General features: G+C 37.4%; 1 protein-coding gene across 1 annotated transcript in view; it reads right to left on the reverse strand.

The window, feature by feature from the left end:
• Positions 1-17,834, reverse strand: part of Dhc62b (Dynein heavy chain at 62B) — a 962,114-nt gene that overhangs the window by 594,466 nt on the left and 349,814 nt on the right. Inside the window, exon 17 of the mRNA XM_070302893.1 lies at positions 1,684-1,963. Within this exon, the coding sequence (XP_070158994.1) occupies positions 1,684-1,963 (280 nt within the window). The remainder of the gene's footprint in view (positions 1-1,683; positions 1,964-17,834) is intronic.

Here is a 17,834-nt window from a genome sequence, read left to right on the forward strand (position 1 = left end):
ATTTAAAACTTTTATCCCTAATAGTTCGTTTAGTCAAATCTCTTCATCATTTGCGCTGATAAATCGTGTGACATTTTTTGATTCGTAAAGAAGCAAAGAAAAAAACGGATTGGAAACTCGCATTATCAACTCTTATCGCGAAAACATTTGTATCACGAAGAGAAGTCCTCGTAGTATCATAATGGCTGTCCGGTCTGTCTGTTTTGCACACGTGACTACTTGATATTCGCGATTCAACTCGTGACTTTTTCAGTAGACTCTCTTTTTCCGGCAATAAAACTGCGCAGTTAAGGTGCCTGGGCCCATAACCTATTGTTGCAATTTTCTTTTATTATTATTGTCAAAATGAAGTAGAAGAGAGGAAAGTATCTCTGTGTCTCAGTGTCAAACACAGTATAAATTAACGAAAAGGATCTTTATTATGCTTGTTATAAACTTCCACTGTACAGATTTTGAATGACTAACAATTTGTTGGTTAGTACTAGAGATGCGTGCAAGGGACCGGCGCAAAAAAAAAAAAAATAAAAGAAGAAGGAGCATCGGTTAACTCCTCTAGAGAACTCCATCGTATTAAGATCACGCGCATCATCAACTCTTGTAATTGATTATTGAATATGACAAACCATCGACTCAACATAAACGACGGTGGAGAGATCTTGTTGGAGAGCCGTCATCTTAGTCTCGCGACGCTTGACATACCGTACGGATGTGTTTCTCTGACGACTACAAATATTATTATAATTGCTATTAATATTCAGTTTGTGAATTATCAATTATTAAAGTTCTTTAATTCTTTTCTTAAAAGTGTTTTATCATTTTCGGCGTGAATGTTTGAGAATGACGAGATCAATCTGGATTGATTCGCGAACGCAACAGTATACATATATCAAAATCAAAAATAAATCCACCGTAAAGGAAATCCACCTTCGTCATTCAACTTTTCCAACGAACACATCAATAGACGGACAACTATCACAAACATTAATCAAACCGCCAAAATGTTTATTCAATAGAAACTGCTTGACTCTTTATTTAAAACTCCTCTATATTAAATATATGTAATATTTCATGTTATTGTTGCGTTCCTGCGAGTCGTCTGTGGCGGTTATTCTTGAATCTGCTGTACCCGGTAGAACATCCCCAAACATGTTGCTAAGGGTTGTTGTTAAACAACGGCGGACATCTTGAGAGAGATCGACCATCTTGAGTCTCGCGTCGGTGGTGATTCCAAGCGGACGGATTGACGAATTATGAGATGTGCTTCTGTCTGTGCTTTGTGCTCTGTGTTCTAAGCTGTTATTAAAGTTCTTCTTGTTCTTTTTAATAAAGTGGTCTTTATTTACGTCGCGGTACGCGAGTGCCGGTTGTGTCGCGCGTGTTCGAGTAATATCGATTTCAATCCGCAGACGCAACATTATTATACTTCAAAAGTGTGATTTAGGAGTAATAGCATATTTTTTGAGCATATATTAATTTTTTTATGAATAATATTTTTGCGTTCACTGAATGAATTCACCACTCGCATAAAAATATATATTTTTCAAAGCTTCAAAGTTTTTCAAAGTTAACTTTGAAACTTTAAATTTTTGGAAGCATTTAATCTTCGGAGCTCTCAAAAGAAACAGCCCTACTTCATGTAAAGGTCAGGGAAGATTTAAATACGTATTCTATAATATTTGTTACCTGCACTATGCATAACATTTGTTGAGCCACGACTGACAGCACTTCCAATTCAATACGATTAAACTCATCAAAGCAAGACCATGCGCCGCAGCTCACCAAACCCTTGAAAAATTTGCCCATGTTCTTGTAATCGAGACCTTCGGAACAGTTGAATACTATACACTGCACAGCAATAACTCGACTCAAATCCTTGGTTGTTTCAGTTTTGCCGGTTCCTGCTGGACCTTCAGGTGAACCATTTAGATGCAAAGAATACGCACCGATTAACGTGCGATAGCATCTTTTGATCCATTTGACAACAATTTGAATTAGTATCAATATCCATGTTTGTACTTTATTGTGTTTGTGTTTTTTTTTAGATTTATATTTTTTTTCTAAATTATTTAAAGACTTTCTTTGCATTTTAAAACAAACTTTTGTCATTCATATAGGATTTATTGGAGCTTGCTTCATTATATGGTGATATTAGAGTAAGTAATGAATATATATAAAAAAATAAATTAAAAATAATTAATAATACTTTTAAAGTTCCGTTTTGAAAAATATTAATTTAAAAAGAAATGGGATAATTCTAATATATCTTTAATATACCTCTAATATATTTGTAATTTTTGAATTTATATAGTTTAAACTATCTTTTTACAGCGCAAATTTTCTAATATACTGGGAGTTCAAATATTCTGTACGACACTAACGGCCGCTGCGTGAACTGATCAATATAGTCACCGCGTCGACATTTTTAGCATTGTTTACATGCGGCATTCAGTGAAATTGTGAAAAAATAAGAACTGTGTTACCAAAAAAAGTGCTTTAGACATTACATTATTATTATTTTATATTTTTACCGTTGCGCAACACTTTATTACCAGAATTAATAACATTTTAGCCTTCGATCATATTTCTTGACGATAGTGATGCATGTATATTTACAAAATATCCAAACGAAGCATTAACATTTCTCATATAAAATCAATAATAATTTTTAATTTTTTCACATCATTAGCCATATAAAGCTAATGCTATTACTGTCGATGTGGCGGCCATGTTTGTTATGCTACGTTAGTGCTTCTCTTTCCGCGATGGATGTTTTCTTCCCAATACAAATTAGTTATCAAACTGTACAAAGTGTAACAAAAAGATTGGGAATAAATCATCATCGAAAAATCTTTTATTTTTCACTGATGAATACGCTGTTTCATTTGTTTCCATTTTTTTTGTTACACGCTGTGTAAATAAAAGTATTTATATATTTTATTTAAAGAAATAATAACAAATAATAAAAAAATGTTTTCATATTATAAAATATTAAAAATTGTCCAATATATGCAATAAAATATCACAAATTTAAATAATTGCGGGTTACTAAGAACCATACGCGGATGATAGTGCGTCAGTATCATAAAAAAATAAGTTTCCTATGAAACTGATTATGTGCACAGGGCGCAAAATTTACTTGGTCTTATACCAAGATTTCTAAAATTAATCTCAATTCGAGATTTATAATAATCCCTTTTTACCCCCGTGGAGAGACGAAGGCGAGAAAAATATCGGGGCGAAGTCGCTGAATCGGGAATTGAACCCGATATCTTTCGCTTATCGAATAGCCTAGAAATAAGAGCAGTCGTCCGGCAAGCGAAAGACTCGGATTTGATTCCCGATTCAGCGACTTCGCCCCAATATTTTTCTCGCCTTCGTCTCTTCAGGGGGATAAAGAGATGTTATTATAAATCTCGAATTGAGATTAATTTTAGAAATGTTGGTATAGGACCAAGTAAATTGCGTGCCTTATGCACATAATCAGTTTCATAGAAAAATAAGTTTTCTATGAAACTGACACACTACCATCCGCGTATGGCTCTTATTAGCCCGCGATTATTTAAATAATATTACATAATTATCAAGGTTAAGAAATTACTTTATAAAAGCAACTTGTTACCATTATTTCTTACTAATTTTTAAAACTAGTTTTGTTATCGTTACCATTATTCAAATAGTAATGAATTGTTATAATTTCCGTTACTTTTTTAATTGAAACAAGATCAAAAGTTAAACAGTTACAAAAATTTAGATTTCTAAACTTTATATTATATTAAAAATATAATCTAACCAAAGCAATATAATTTTGATTACAATACTGATATAAAGCACGATTGATATAAAGTAATAATTAATTTTAAATATAAAAAAACTTGAAAAAAGTTACAAAAAAGATTTTTTATGATTTTTAAATATTACAAATATAAATAAGAAAGGAAAAAAGATAATTATGCATATCAAAAGATACAGTACTGTCTCGCGCCAAGTCACGCACAACAGCAGCAAGGCATTCTGTGTATTTACACACAAGTCAGCTAGTTAAGAATATTTGAGATTATCAGTTCTCAATAAATAGTGAATGATCGAATTCTTATTAAGCTTAAACGGTAGATTGAGTTTGAATTATGGTATATAATAAAAGTGTGTTCACGTTTCTTTGTTCTACGAACAGAGAAATTACAAAACAAACTTCAAAACACGAAATTTGCACTTAAGAGACGTCCTAGTTTTCTCCATTGTCCGAAAAATGAACGTTTCTCGTTTTTAATACAAAACGTCGCTAAGAGCATTTGCTACTTATGGTAAACCACTTGTATGTAACTGTAACGTATGTATATATGTAATATTCTATATATATATATATATATATATATATATATATATATATGTGTGTGTGTATGTATGTATATAGTATGTATATAGTATGTATATAGTACATACCCTATGGTGTTTCAAAACAACTTTTCGTCCGTAAAATGATGTATTCTTGATACAACTCTAAGATAATTTTTCCTTTACCAAAATTTGAATTGAAGCGTAATGTTTGAGTTATAAGCAAAAATAGTTAGCAAATATCGCGACGAGTATAGAAGGCAGGCAGGAGCAGCACGGCGTGCCGCAGCTGACCGTCCGACGTGTGATTGTCACCGCTTGAGTCGCTAACTATTTTATCTTATAACATGAAATTATGCTTTAAATAAAATTTTGGTAAAGAAGAAAAGTCTTAGAATTACGTCAGGAATACGTATTTCTAAAATAAAATATGTTAAAATAAGGTCACTTTAGCGAAAATTGTTCCGGACCGCCGATCGTCTGCAATCAGCTGATTGCTATACGCGACGTGTGTATGGCAGAGCGTGTGCGTAAAAGAAAGAAAGAGACAGACAGAAAGAGAGAGAGAGAGAGAGAGAGAGAGAGAGAGAGGAAAAGGAAGGGAAAGATGTTTATACACACGCACGCACGTGCGCATACACTTTTTTTCTCGCTCTCTTTCTCTCTTTTACACAACACTCATACACTCTCTGATTCAGTCACTCATTCACGTACTCACTCACTCACATGCTCACTCACAACGTAGCGAATCTTCATGCTACGTATTGTTGTTGCTGCACGGTTATTATTTAGCGACAAACCGCGGAGACCGCGCGACTACATTGTTACATTGCCTAGCGATGCGAGAAACACGACATGTACCGTGCAAGTTGCAACGTACGTGGCGCGGGATTAACGCGAGATAAGACGAATCTTCTAAAACCTTCGCATTACGTGAGTGTTATAAGTTTTATGAGTGTTGTGTAAAAGAGAGAAAGAGAGCGAGAAAAATAATGCATGGGTACGTGCGTGCGTGTGTATAAACGTCTCTCTCTTCTTCCCTTCCTTTTCCTCTCTCTCTCTCTCTCTCTCTCTCTCTCTCTCTCTCTCTCTCTCTCTCTCTCTCTCTGTCTCTGTCTCTGTCTCTGTCTCTGTTTCTTTCTTCCTTTTACGCACAAACTCCGCCATACACACATCGTATATAGCAATCAGCTGATTGCAGCATCCGACGAGCGGCGTTCCGAAACAACTTTCGCTAAAGTGACGTTATTTTAAGAAATACGTATTCCTGACGTAATTCTAAGATATTTTCTTCTTTATCAAAATTTTATTTAAAGCAATTTTATGTTATAGGATAAAATAGTTAGCGACTCATGCAGTGGCAATCACACGTCGGATCGTCAGTTGCGGCGCGCTGCGTCGCTTCTGCCTGCCTTCTGTACTCGACGAGTGATTTGGTAACTGTTTTTGCTTATAACTCAAAAACTACGGTTCAATTCAATTTTGGTAAAGGAAAAATAGTCTTAGAATTGTATCAAGAATATGTCATTTTACATTGTTCTGAAACATCCTGTATATACTATATATAAAAATTACGCTAAAGTTGGGTAGCCCGTTTTTTTGCAGGTGAGTGTATTGCACCTGCAAAAAAAATGGGCTACCCAACTTTAGCGTAATTTTTTAACATATTTCAATAGCGATAACTCAGCAAAAAATCATATTGGGATAAAAAAAGCGCAAATTAAAGCTTGAACATTCCTCTTAATAGCCAAAAAAACCAAAATTGAGTTATATAAAATGTTTTACAAAATGGCGGACATTGAAGATAGACCTAGAAAAATGGGACAAAATTTTTTTTTAACTATTGCATTGCTCAAAGTAGTCGACTGCAACAATATATGCATTTTAAAGCTCATTTATTTCCTAACAAACCAATATTTTCAAAATTTTTCTACTATCTTTTTTGAATAAATTATATCGTTTTGAAAAAAATGTTACATATGCATGTGTGTGTTTCGTGTTACAGTAGAGATAAAGACCCTTGTTCTTACCATTAGCCAGAATCAACGATGTGGACATGGCAGCTGTGTTGCGGAGCGCGCTTTCAGCGATTCGATACAATTATCGATTACGTGCGCGGATCTGGATTTCGGCAGAGGCCGCTAACTACCGGGCGGTAATTTCGATCGGGTCGGTGGGCGGTCCTTAGACGTGTCGGTATCGATCTGATTGCGTCGATCGATGTCGCGGCCGGGTTAGATCCTCCCCCCTTGAGCGGGACTTGGCGCGCCGTATTAATGGTGAGTCCGATCGCGGTAATGGCGGTCGCGGAATTACTGCGAGTTCGCGGATATCGCGGTATTGTTTTCGTCGGGGATGGTTTTCCCGTAGAATGCAGGAGTGCAACGGCCAACGGGAACACCCGTCAATGGCAGGGAACTCCCTACCACTGGATGATCGCCGTTGCACTTAGGTGAACGGATGCGTGCGAGGTGTCGAGGACTCCCGATGGAGGCTGAGTACGCCCAACCTCGTGTTCCTCGGTCGCAGAGATTTCAAAGGATCGCTCTTAGAGATGCCGCAAACTCTCGGCGGAGGCTGGGTACTCCCAACCCCGATTTCTCTCTCTTTGAGCGTGTTTTCAGGATCGTTCTGGATTCCAGGCGTCGTACTGACTCTGGCGGTTGCGGAAGATCTGGTCCTGAGATGTAAAACGTGCCCTATTTATACCGCTTTTCCGGCGGGTGCGCGTGCGTAATATGCCTGATTGTTTTAAGGCATATTATTTAACGGTGAACCGCCGCGCGCGATTCGGGTGGTTTCGGGAACGGTCGGTACGGTTACCCGAGCGCGGCGACGGTTCCGGGTAAACACGCGTCTTAACGGCGGTTTACAAATCGGAACGTTTTATAAATCTTTAAAAATGGGCGCTCGGCGCCTCCGCATTATGCCCGACCGGTGTTTGTCGGGCGGCGGACTTCCGGCGGATCGACGGCCGGGTAACGGTGGAGGGATGCATCGTTACAATCGATCTCCCACATTTTTTTCTCTTCATTTCTAATGTATTTAATAAAATTAGTCCAATGTTCAGCTGTTACTCGATCAACACCTTATTCAAGTAATAATTTGACGTCCTAAATTTTAAAAGTATTATTATTACTCTTAACGTATCCCTTAACCATTGACCATACCATTTCAATCGAATTAAGTTCGCAATGATACGGAGGTAACCTGAGAACCGTTTTGTTGTCCTCTTTTGTCATTTCGTCTATGACAAATCTATCATTTATCAAATTTATTTTTTTGTTATGCAACAATTTGCAAGAGTTCGGCCTTTACCAAAGACTCTGATATTTCTATTCCTTTATTTTTTAACCATTATATTATTTCGGCTTTTTTCCAAGAAGTATTCGGCAGTTTTTCCAGTTTCACGGAATGATATGGAGCACTGTCCATGATAATAACAGCATTATCGTCTAATGATAGTAAAATATTTTTAAACAATTCGTGAAATGTGTCGTCGTTCATTTCGTCGTGGTAATCCCCCGTATGTTTCTTTGATTCAAAACATAGAAGTTTGCCAGGAACAAAACCAGCAGCATTGCCAATGTGCAAAACAATTAAACGTTTGCCTTTTCCGCTTGGATTACCTGGCCCCGTTGTCAATCCTCGGAGAAATGCGTCCTTCTTGGATTTAATTGTTTTATCTATCCAAACTTCATTTATGACATCACCGGCGTTAACACAAGTTTTGTCCAGATAATAAATTTGCCGGTCTTCTTCTCGGTATCTCTTCATAACCCTCAGATAATTGTCCTCCAAATAATTAGATCTTCTCTTTCTGTTAGGATGCTGTTGCGGTGTCGGGTGCTATATGCAAAATTTAAATTCTTTTAACAATAAATAAAAGGTCATTCGTTTAAAATTTGTAAGATCTTCTCAGCGTTTACGGCTTGCAGAATTTTGTCTAACGTTGGTAATTCTTTATTAATGTAAAATCCGTGCACTTTTCTTTGAATGGCATTTTTATCACATTCGTCAATTTTTTCTTTGAAAAATAGGCGACGTTTTGTTTTATTTGGAGATGTAATTGCACCTGTATTTTTATATTCCAACAATATTTTTTGTATGCTCGAAATACCAATACCCGTTTGTTCTGTCAATTGAGTATCAGCATCTTTATTTGAAATTTCTGGATTGTCTCTTTTCAATTTTTTATGTGAATTAATAACAATGAGCTTCTGACTGCTGACTGCTGGATCGACTGAAAATATAAATGAAAAATATAATCTTATAAATCTTATAACCAATATAGCCTTATTTAAACAATTTATTAAATTTCAACATATTTTTCTGATGAACTCATACTAAAAAGGATACTTTAAACTTTAAAACTACAACCTCCGATATACTACAAATAGATTAATAATTTTTTTCATCATTGTTTACCTGGCCTCGTTTATTTTTCTCCACAGGAGATGATCAGTGGCAGTACAATATTTAATTCTTCCATCGCACTTTGTAAATATTTTTTTAGCAGAAAAACACTAAAAATACTCGTTGATGCTGCACCAAACCGTTCGAGGGTTTTTTTGAGAAAATAATTGCAACTGTCAATATGTCAAATGATCGGGGAGACTTGTTACTCGTTGCTAGCACTGGCAAGTTGTATGAGCGATACGGCGATACGGCGATGTAGTGGGGGCTTTTTAGGCATTCTGAAAGTGGAGACTTGCGCGAAACGGACAAGTTTTCGTCCGACCAGATATTATTCTCTCTTTAAATAGAGATTAGAAATGTGTGTATAGTTTCGAATCTTGCAACAGGTGCGAATATGTCGCTGAAATCAACACCTTCTCTCTGTTCATTTCCTCGCACAACTAATCTTGCTTTGTAGCAATCGATGTCCCTATTTTATTTTTGTTTGATCTTAAATACCCATTTGTTGGAAAGAATCTTGCTGTCTTTCGGTTGATCCACTAATGTCCATGTAGGGACATTATGTGTTGTTTTTCGTGACGGACTTGTATTCATGTTGTATTACGGTTAGTCATAAATCCTTGTCTTCTCTGTTGAATATATCTTCTACGCTGTAGAGTTCGTTCAGATTTTCTATTTTAATTAACTTTGCCGCTTCAGTGAAATATTTTTCTCGGTCTTTAGGTCATTCAGAAGCTTGATTGTACTCTTTATGCTCGTACTGTCATTTGGTTCCTCTTCAGATAATGATCCTGGATCTTCATCGCTTTCTTCGTTATTTATATCTTTTTCCACTCTATCTTCGGAGGTTTCGATATTAATAGGTTTGTCATATTTCCAATATATTTAAAGGAGCTTCAAAATATTCATTTGATTCTTTTTCATTGAAACGAACATCTCGGCGTTTAATTACTTTTTTTGTTGCTGGCTTCCAAAATCGGTAAGCCTTTAATTCTTCAGAGTAATCTACAAGTACCATATATACGTATCTCCTTTGGACTTAAAATGGTTACATCGTGATTCCATATTAAGGACGATTACCTTGCTCCCAAATATGCATATGAATCCTACATATGGTTTTCTATTGTACTATATTTTTATTGATGTTATGTTAATAAGTCTTTTGAATGGGTACCAGTTGACATACAAAATTGTACGGTAGAATAGACAAAAATTGAATGGTTTAGAGATGTTTTATATTTTGATCTGACACATTTTTGAAATAGAAAATAAGAAATATTTTGTAAAATATTTCGATAACCTTACTTTAATACTGTTATATATAGAATAATAAGACAAATTAATTGGTGTAAAAAGATTGATAATTATTTTTAAGAAGAGTTGCACATTGTAAATTACATATTTTTTTAATAATAAGAATACATTTTTCAGAAGCAAATTGATCGATCATTATTTAATCGCATAAAAATGTTAAGATTAGATTGTCGAAAAATAAATATTTAAACGAGATATTTTTTTATTTTGTGTCAGAATGTGTTAGATTGAAATATAAAATGTTGGATAAATTATTCAATTTTTAGCTATTATACTTCTACTCTCAACTTTTCACGTCAAATATTGCAAGAAATCGATTTATTAAAAAAATTAGAATAGTTCTATTTAGAAGAAGGTATGGTAACTTTGAAATCTCTCCGCTAGAAATAAAACATGCTCACTATAAGACAGCCCCAAAACCATGCAAACAACTCTTATGATATATATCTTTTTAATATTTTGCGTACTTTTTTAGATATTTGAGTATTTCAATTTAAATAAAATACTCTGTATAGACAGAATGTCCAATTTTATGGTGAATTACTCTAAATGAATTTTATGATGAATTATTCAAGGTAAAAATACTTGAAAACTAAGAAACGCACAACAACGTTTTTAAACTAAAGTTATTTAGTTTCAAGGGAAGAAAAAAGTGGTGGTTTTGATTTGAAGTAAATTTTCAATATAGGGGCGACTTCACGAAATTTTTAAAAACTCAAATATTTTATGTATTTTGAGACGTAGAAAATAAATCCGTTAAAAAAATATCGCTCTCGTTTCCCTGTTTTTTTTATGTTGATGTGCGCATTTGAACCACGGGTCGACCGTACGCGCGAAAGAAACACCGGAATCGCCCAGTGATGAGCGCGGAGTACGCGTGACGCGATTTCGTAAAATCGCTAGAGGGCAGACGAACACAAGAGTCACATGCAGATGAACTGAGAGGTTGTCAAGTGCATACAAAGTTGTCTTTATTACGGAATAGTTGCACAAATCACAATAAATTGTAACGATGCATCTCTCCACCGTTACCCGGCCGTCGATCCGCCGGAAGTCCGCCGCCCGACAAACACCGGTCGGGCATAATGCGGAGGCGCCGAGCGCCCATTTTTAAGAGATAATAAACGTTCCAATTTGTAACCGCCGTTAAGCCGCGTGTTTACCCGGAACCGTCGCCGCGCTCGGGTAACCGTACCGACCGTTCCCGAAACCACCCGAGTCGCGCGCGGCGGTTCACCGTTAAATAATATGCCTTAAACATTTAGGCATATTACGCACGCGCACCCGCTGGAAAAGCGGTATAAATAGGGCACGTTTTACATCTCAGGACCAGATTCCGCAACCGCCAGAGTCTGTAAGACGCCTGGAAATCCGCTACGATCCTATAACCGCTCAAAGAGAGAGAAAATGGGGTTGGGAGTACCCAGCCTCCGCCGAGAGTTCTCGACGCCTCGAACAATCCGTCCACCTAAGTGCAACAGCGATCAACCAGTGGTAGGGAGTTCCCTGCCATTGATGGGTGTTCCCGTCGGCCGTTGCTCTCCCGAATTCCACGAACAGACTATCCCGGACGAAACGACAACACGCTAGTTACGAACGAAAAGTAATTCCGCGACCGCCATTTACGAAATCGGATTCGCCATTAATACGGCGCGCTAAGTCCCGCTCAGGGGGAGGATCTAATCCTGCCGCGACATCGATCGACGCAACCGAATCGATACAGGCGCGTTTAAGGACCGCCCACCGGCCCGACCGAAATGATCGCCCGATAGTTAGCGGCCTCTGCCGAAATCACAATCCGCTAGCGTAATCGATATTATATCGAACCGCCGAAATCGCGCTCAGCGCCGCGCATACGTGCATGTAATTCGGATGCACCGCGACCGACACGACCGCACCACTAACCGATTCTGCATCTCACACATACACGAGTGCATCTTGCCGCACACACATCGTCATTCGCATCACATACATACTTTTGATACATTGTAACATCATACTTCTATATTATACGTTCGGGCACGCACTCGCTCGCCTATCGTCTCACTTGCACACAACTACACTCGCTCACACGCATACAGCGCTTATACACATACACTCACTCTGTATACACACATACTTACACGCAATAAATTATATTTTACCTCACGTTGCTTTCGTTCGTCTCTCGATACCCTTTCACGAGCCCCCGGATTCCGACCGAGTTATCCACCACCGCCTCGCGAAAGGAGTTTATTACAAAATGAAGCACGTGGAAACCCTCGACAGGCGGCGACTCCCGGGTTTGCAGAACTCACTGTCCGACGGGCGCGAGACTGACGGCTTCAAGACGGAAGTCGGAAATCTCCTGAGAATACCAACGGAGTCTGCCCGTGAGAAATCTTGCTGGAGGTCGTATGGACACCCTGACCGAAACGGAAATCTTGTCCGCGAGATCGGCGACGATCTTGTCGCAAGGCAGCGGTATAAAACGCGATCGCAACTTTCCCGTCGTCTCCGGATCGTGAGCTCACCGCGAGCCGAGAGAACACACTACAAAACTAATATATAGACAAGGGAATGATAATGCTGAGATGTGCGATGCGCATTCATTGTCCATTCGTCTTTTGATCAAACACTGAGATCGATTGTCACTGAAGAAGAGAAGTCAAGATGCAACTCGAACTCTTCGGCGAACGGCGCAAAAACCGCAAGGGTCACGATCGCGCACTATCGAGCGTCGGGCCGATGTCCAGGTGTCCAGCCGGCCGACGGTGGCTGCCGGAGCGCAAGCCTAATGAAAAGTTGAAGAGAAATCGCGACCGATAATCGGCACGATATTGATGTCTTGGCGAGCGATAGCGCGCACAAGATACTGTTCTGAGAGAACTGAAGCGAGCAAAGGCCGTTCAACACGGGCGTAAGACACTGCGAGATTTGTGTGCTTGATGATCGAATTTAATGACGAGGAATTTCGCTGAGAACCTACGCTGTTTGTCGCGCATCGGATTAGTCTCGAAAATATCGTTCGATCGGCTCGGCGTATCGCGATCTAGGCAAAGAACAAAAAAAGGGGAGGCGAACGGGCGCGATAGCGGGTGCGAGCGAGTTTTTGCGCGACCGCATTCCTTTGCGCGGTTAGAAATAATATTTAATTTTCATGCTCGAAATTTGTTAAATGTGTCGAATCCGAACAGTTGATAAAATAGGACGATGTGGGGACAGTATCCCTTTTTTGTTAATGTGTTTGAGTATTTATTGTATTTTGAATATTTTGTAAAAGTGAAAAATAAATGTGCAGGCGGGGGAGGGGCTCCTAATCTCTCCCCTGCCCATGCGTTTATTCCTTATAAACAATAAGGTAAATATTGATATATGTTGAGTATTATTAGATAGATACATCAATATTATTATTATTATTATTATTATTAGATGAATACAATTCTCCAATAATTATATAAAATGTTTCAATATGTTCATGAAATTTTCTTTTAAATATAAATTCTGCCAGTATCCAATGTAATATATTTCTCTACTTCCATATCCTGGTATATTTCCATGCATATCACGCCAAATCGCTTAATTTTTTGAATAAAATAATGTTTCTTGTTGTTATTATTACACATGCATTTTCTTGTTATAATAATTATTTTATTTTAGTATATTTTGAATATTATACCAGTATCTAGATCAACAAAATGTAATAAATGATTAATTGTATAATGTCAAAAATTTTCCTCTTCTAAACAATTATATACTTTACAGCAATCTAACATTATAATAGTTCCAGGTAATATTTTGTTTTATAATGTGTTATCATGTTTAAAAATGTTTCTTCCGTTCTATTAGGCACAGGTACCATAAAAAATTTGCCACTGTTTCTTTCGTAGCCTCTAGAAATTCAATTAATATTTATTAAACATCCTCTATTGTATTTCCTTTCTCCAATTTTTGCCTCGTCTATTTCTACTGTTATACCGTCACCACCAATCTTTTCCGAATATTTATCAATCCAATATATATACTATGACGTGACGTTTTTGGGACGTCTATCACAAGGGCCGAATGGCCCGATCAGGGGCGGTTTTTCGGGGACCTGCGTCCACTCGATTTAGGGAGAGAGCGGCCCTATCGTCAGATCGACGAAATCTGACGTTTGTGGGTAATAGTTACCGAAAATGTAAGCTCGAGATGAGCCCGCGAATTGGTTGTCGGCACGAGGTCGAGCGGCGGGATCTCATCCGGCGGAAGGAGAGGAAGGGAGAAGAGCGACGACCAAGAGCGGGAGTCCAGGATACCCAGGAAACAGGAGACGTCAGGTCGTAATTGTCAAATATTAAAAACATTTTTGGTGGCTAGTAAACATCGCTGCCGGTAATGTTATATTTCTTACGGCAGAAAAGGAGCACGGAGGGCCGGAATAATCCAGCCAAAGGGGAGGCCACTCCACCCGCACGAAGCAGGGAGTCCCAAGGACGGAGCGACGAGCGGACTCTCAATTCGGAGCCTATTCGACCAAATAGGAAAGAGAGCCGATCGGGCGCAGCCGTAAGCCCGCACCTTTAAGCCGAACAACAAGAAAATCTTGGAAACTCCGGGGCGATGAACCCACCAACACGGCCGTGTTGACAACAAGGATCGCGAGGACCGCAGGACGGCCCTGCGTAACGCGAAAGCGCCACAGGTGGCACGACAGCGATTTATCGCGCCGGCGTGTCTCCTGCAGGACTCTCGCTCGGCACTGTTCGGCGAGCTGTACGAGAGGACGCAGGTTTTCCGAGGAGCGAGCGAAATACTGAACCGATTAAGGGAAGCACCGAGAACTTCCTGCCGGTGGGACGAGCGTCGTCGACCGATTTTGTTGCCGAATAATTGTAGGTAATTAATTCGGATGAGTCGCGCCCTTAATAGTTGTCGAGCCACGCGTTTTGGTGGATTAACTTTGTGAATATTTTTGGTAGATTAAGTCGCACGGCCGACGGGCACATGTCGCTCATCCGAATTAGGTAAAATAGGCTCTCTCTATTCACTTCGGCGTCGCCGGCAGTCATTAGTGTTATTTTCGCGTTTGTCTGTATAATATGTTGTGAATTATCGGGATTTTTGCGTTCACGCGATCGATATTCCGACTCGCGCAAAGTATTGCGCCGCGCGACTCGTACATCACAGTCATTATCGATAGTTTCCGTATTGTTTCTGTGTATTGTTAGCGCGTGTCTTGTATGTATTGTAAGAAATTGGAGTCAGGAGGAAGCGAAATCCTAAAAATTCGTACAAGAAATCTATCGGGTGTCTTTGAGCCCGCTATTAGTTTCCACAAGTCATTCGAGTTATATATTTGGCATCTCAACGCAAAGGTCACCGTCATTGTTATCGAGACGTATATCGGCTTACCGCGAGCCGGACCAACGGACCGATTCGAGTCGTACAATTTAGAATTTTCTATTATATCGAAGCGGATTCACGGGCGCGCGTAAAGTAGTTACCGGCGCATTTGGGAGATTTCTTTAGTTGTCGCGGCCTAATTAAGTCTCGTACGGCGGAAATCCTCGCGGCCGAAAAGTCGAGTGAAAGCGCATAAGACGCCCGGTAATTTGATACTGTTGCGCATGGTCGTGCCGATCTCCGCGGAAATAATATATCTTATTCGCCTGTAAAATAATTACTGTCATCAAAGGCTATTATTTATGCGAACCGCTATATACTCTTGTTTCTTTTTTTTAAATATATTATTGTTATCTCTATTTTAACATATCGAATGCTCATTTTGGCTCCCGTGTTCTCAACTCTCAAGATTTTTCCCGTCTCCCCCGAACCTCCTCCTCTACCATTTCGGGTATACTGAATAGCCGCGGAATTTTGCCGTCGCGTTAATTATCGGTCACGTGATTATCTTTCGGGGTTGCGTTTATCGTGAATGGTGCGACCTGGCGCCCAACTTGGTTTATTTTGCGATACCGGGAATTTTTGTGGATCGCGAGATCGATATTCGGAATACGCGCCGAAGGTGTACCGTGGGCATCGAAGAACCGCCCGCCGAATAAATAATTATTAATCAAATAATTTAAAAGAAAATTACGGTTACAATACATATCTAGTATTTATTTTGTTATCATTATATTATAATTTTTTGTTAAGTTAAACAATAATAGAAATAGAGGATAAATTATTATGCATATTTGCATACTTCTCTAAAAGTTTTGCCAATCAACAATTATGACATAAAACATTTCTAATTCGTTTCTTAAAAATTCGTGCCGTGATGATTTCAATATGACCACGTATCTTTACCAATACTTTGGTTAAACTTTCGCAAGTAATCGTTTGCTATTTTTTATAGTTATTTTTCAGGTAATATACGTTTGAATATCGGAACAATAATCATATTCATATTTAGATTTATATTATCTCACTAAAAAAAACCTCACAAAGGTAAAGAAAAATACGCCAAAAACATATCTAAAAGATAACTTATAAAAAATTTTTTCCTACATAATAAAAAATGAAAACTAAATATGAAATCAATAGTTAATTAAGCCAAGTACTTAGAAGCAATTAAGTTTGTGAAGACTTATAATTTGAAAAAATATTTATCATAACATCAATCTTGTATTTATAGAAATGTTATAGACAGATTCTCTCCATAGGAATAAATTTTATTTTTATTAACAGAAACCTGATTTTCAAAGTACGTTCAATACAAATAAAAAAATATTAAAAAATTTTAATTAAAAAAACTTGACATTGCTAAACTAAACAATATGCTAAAATTAATGTATTTTTTAATTCATTCACATTGCATATACTATGATATAACTAAATTAAATATAATTTTAAATTAAATTTAGATCTAAATTAAATCTATTGTTTATTGGTTTTAATATATATTTTGAAAGTTAGCAACGCTAAGTTTTTTTAATGAAATTTTTTTTTATATGTTTTTATTTGTATTGGACTTATTTTAAAAATCAGGTTTCCGTTAATAAAAATAAATTCGTTTTAATTTTATGGAGAAAAATTGTATATAATATTTCTATAAATACAAGTTTGATTTTATGACAAATACTATTTCAAATTACAAATCCTCAACTGAATTGCATATAAATACTTGACTAATTAACTATTGATTTCATATTTAGTTTTTAGTTGTTATTTTTTAGGGATTATTTATTTTTCTAGGGGAAAATTTTTTATAAGTTATTTTTTAGATATGTATTTGGCGTATTTTTTTACCTTTGTGAGGTATTTCTAATAGAATATCACTGTTTTTCGTAATTATTCTTAATTGATGTTAGTATATTAACAAAATTAATATTTGCTTCGATAAATAGCAGCCGCTTATGAATCGTTAATGATTAATTTTGTAATAGAGACCGATTTTCATATATCTTTTAATAACTTTCGCGATCGCGTATAACGAGATACATACTATGACGACATACGGTGCTGTTGCCTACTCGTTCTCAATGTATGATTGACAACAAGGTTGACACGTTCTGTTTCATGCATGATGCGCATGATGCATTATTTATTCTTGTTGTTTGCCGAATGTTAAACAATGATAAGTAATGCATCATGTGTATCATGCGCATCATGCATAAAACGGAATGCAGCCAAGATGAGACATTCCGTACACAATACAATAACGTTATACATATATGTATATAAAATATATATATATATATGTATATATATTTTTTTAAATATTTTTAATGTATGTGAATGATAATATATGTATGTTCAGGCCACTAGCTACTTTTCTTTGATTTTAAACATGCAGTTAGTTACGG

Source organism: Polyergus mexicanus, unplaced genomic scaffold, assembly GCF_030449975.1.
Source record: "Polyergus mexicanus isolate NDT 795.1 unplaced genomic scaffold, iyPolMexi1.0 SCAF_10, whole genome shotgun sequence".
Classification (NCBI taxonomy): Eukaryota; Metazoa; Arthropoda; class Insecta; order Hymenoptera; family Formicidae; genus Polyergus; species Polyergus mexicanus.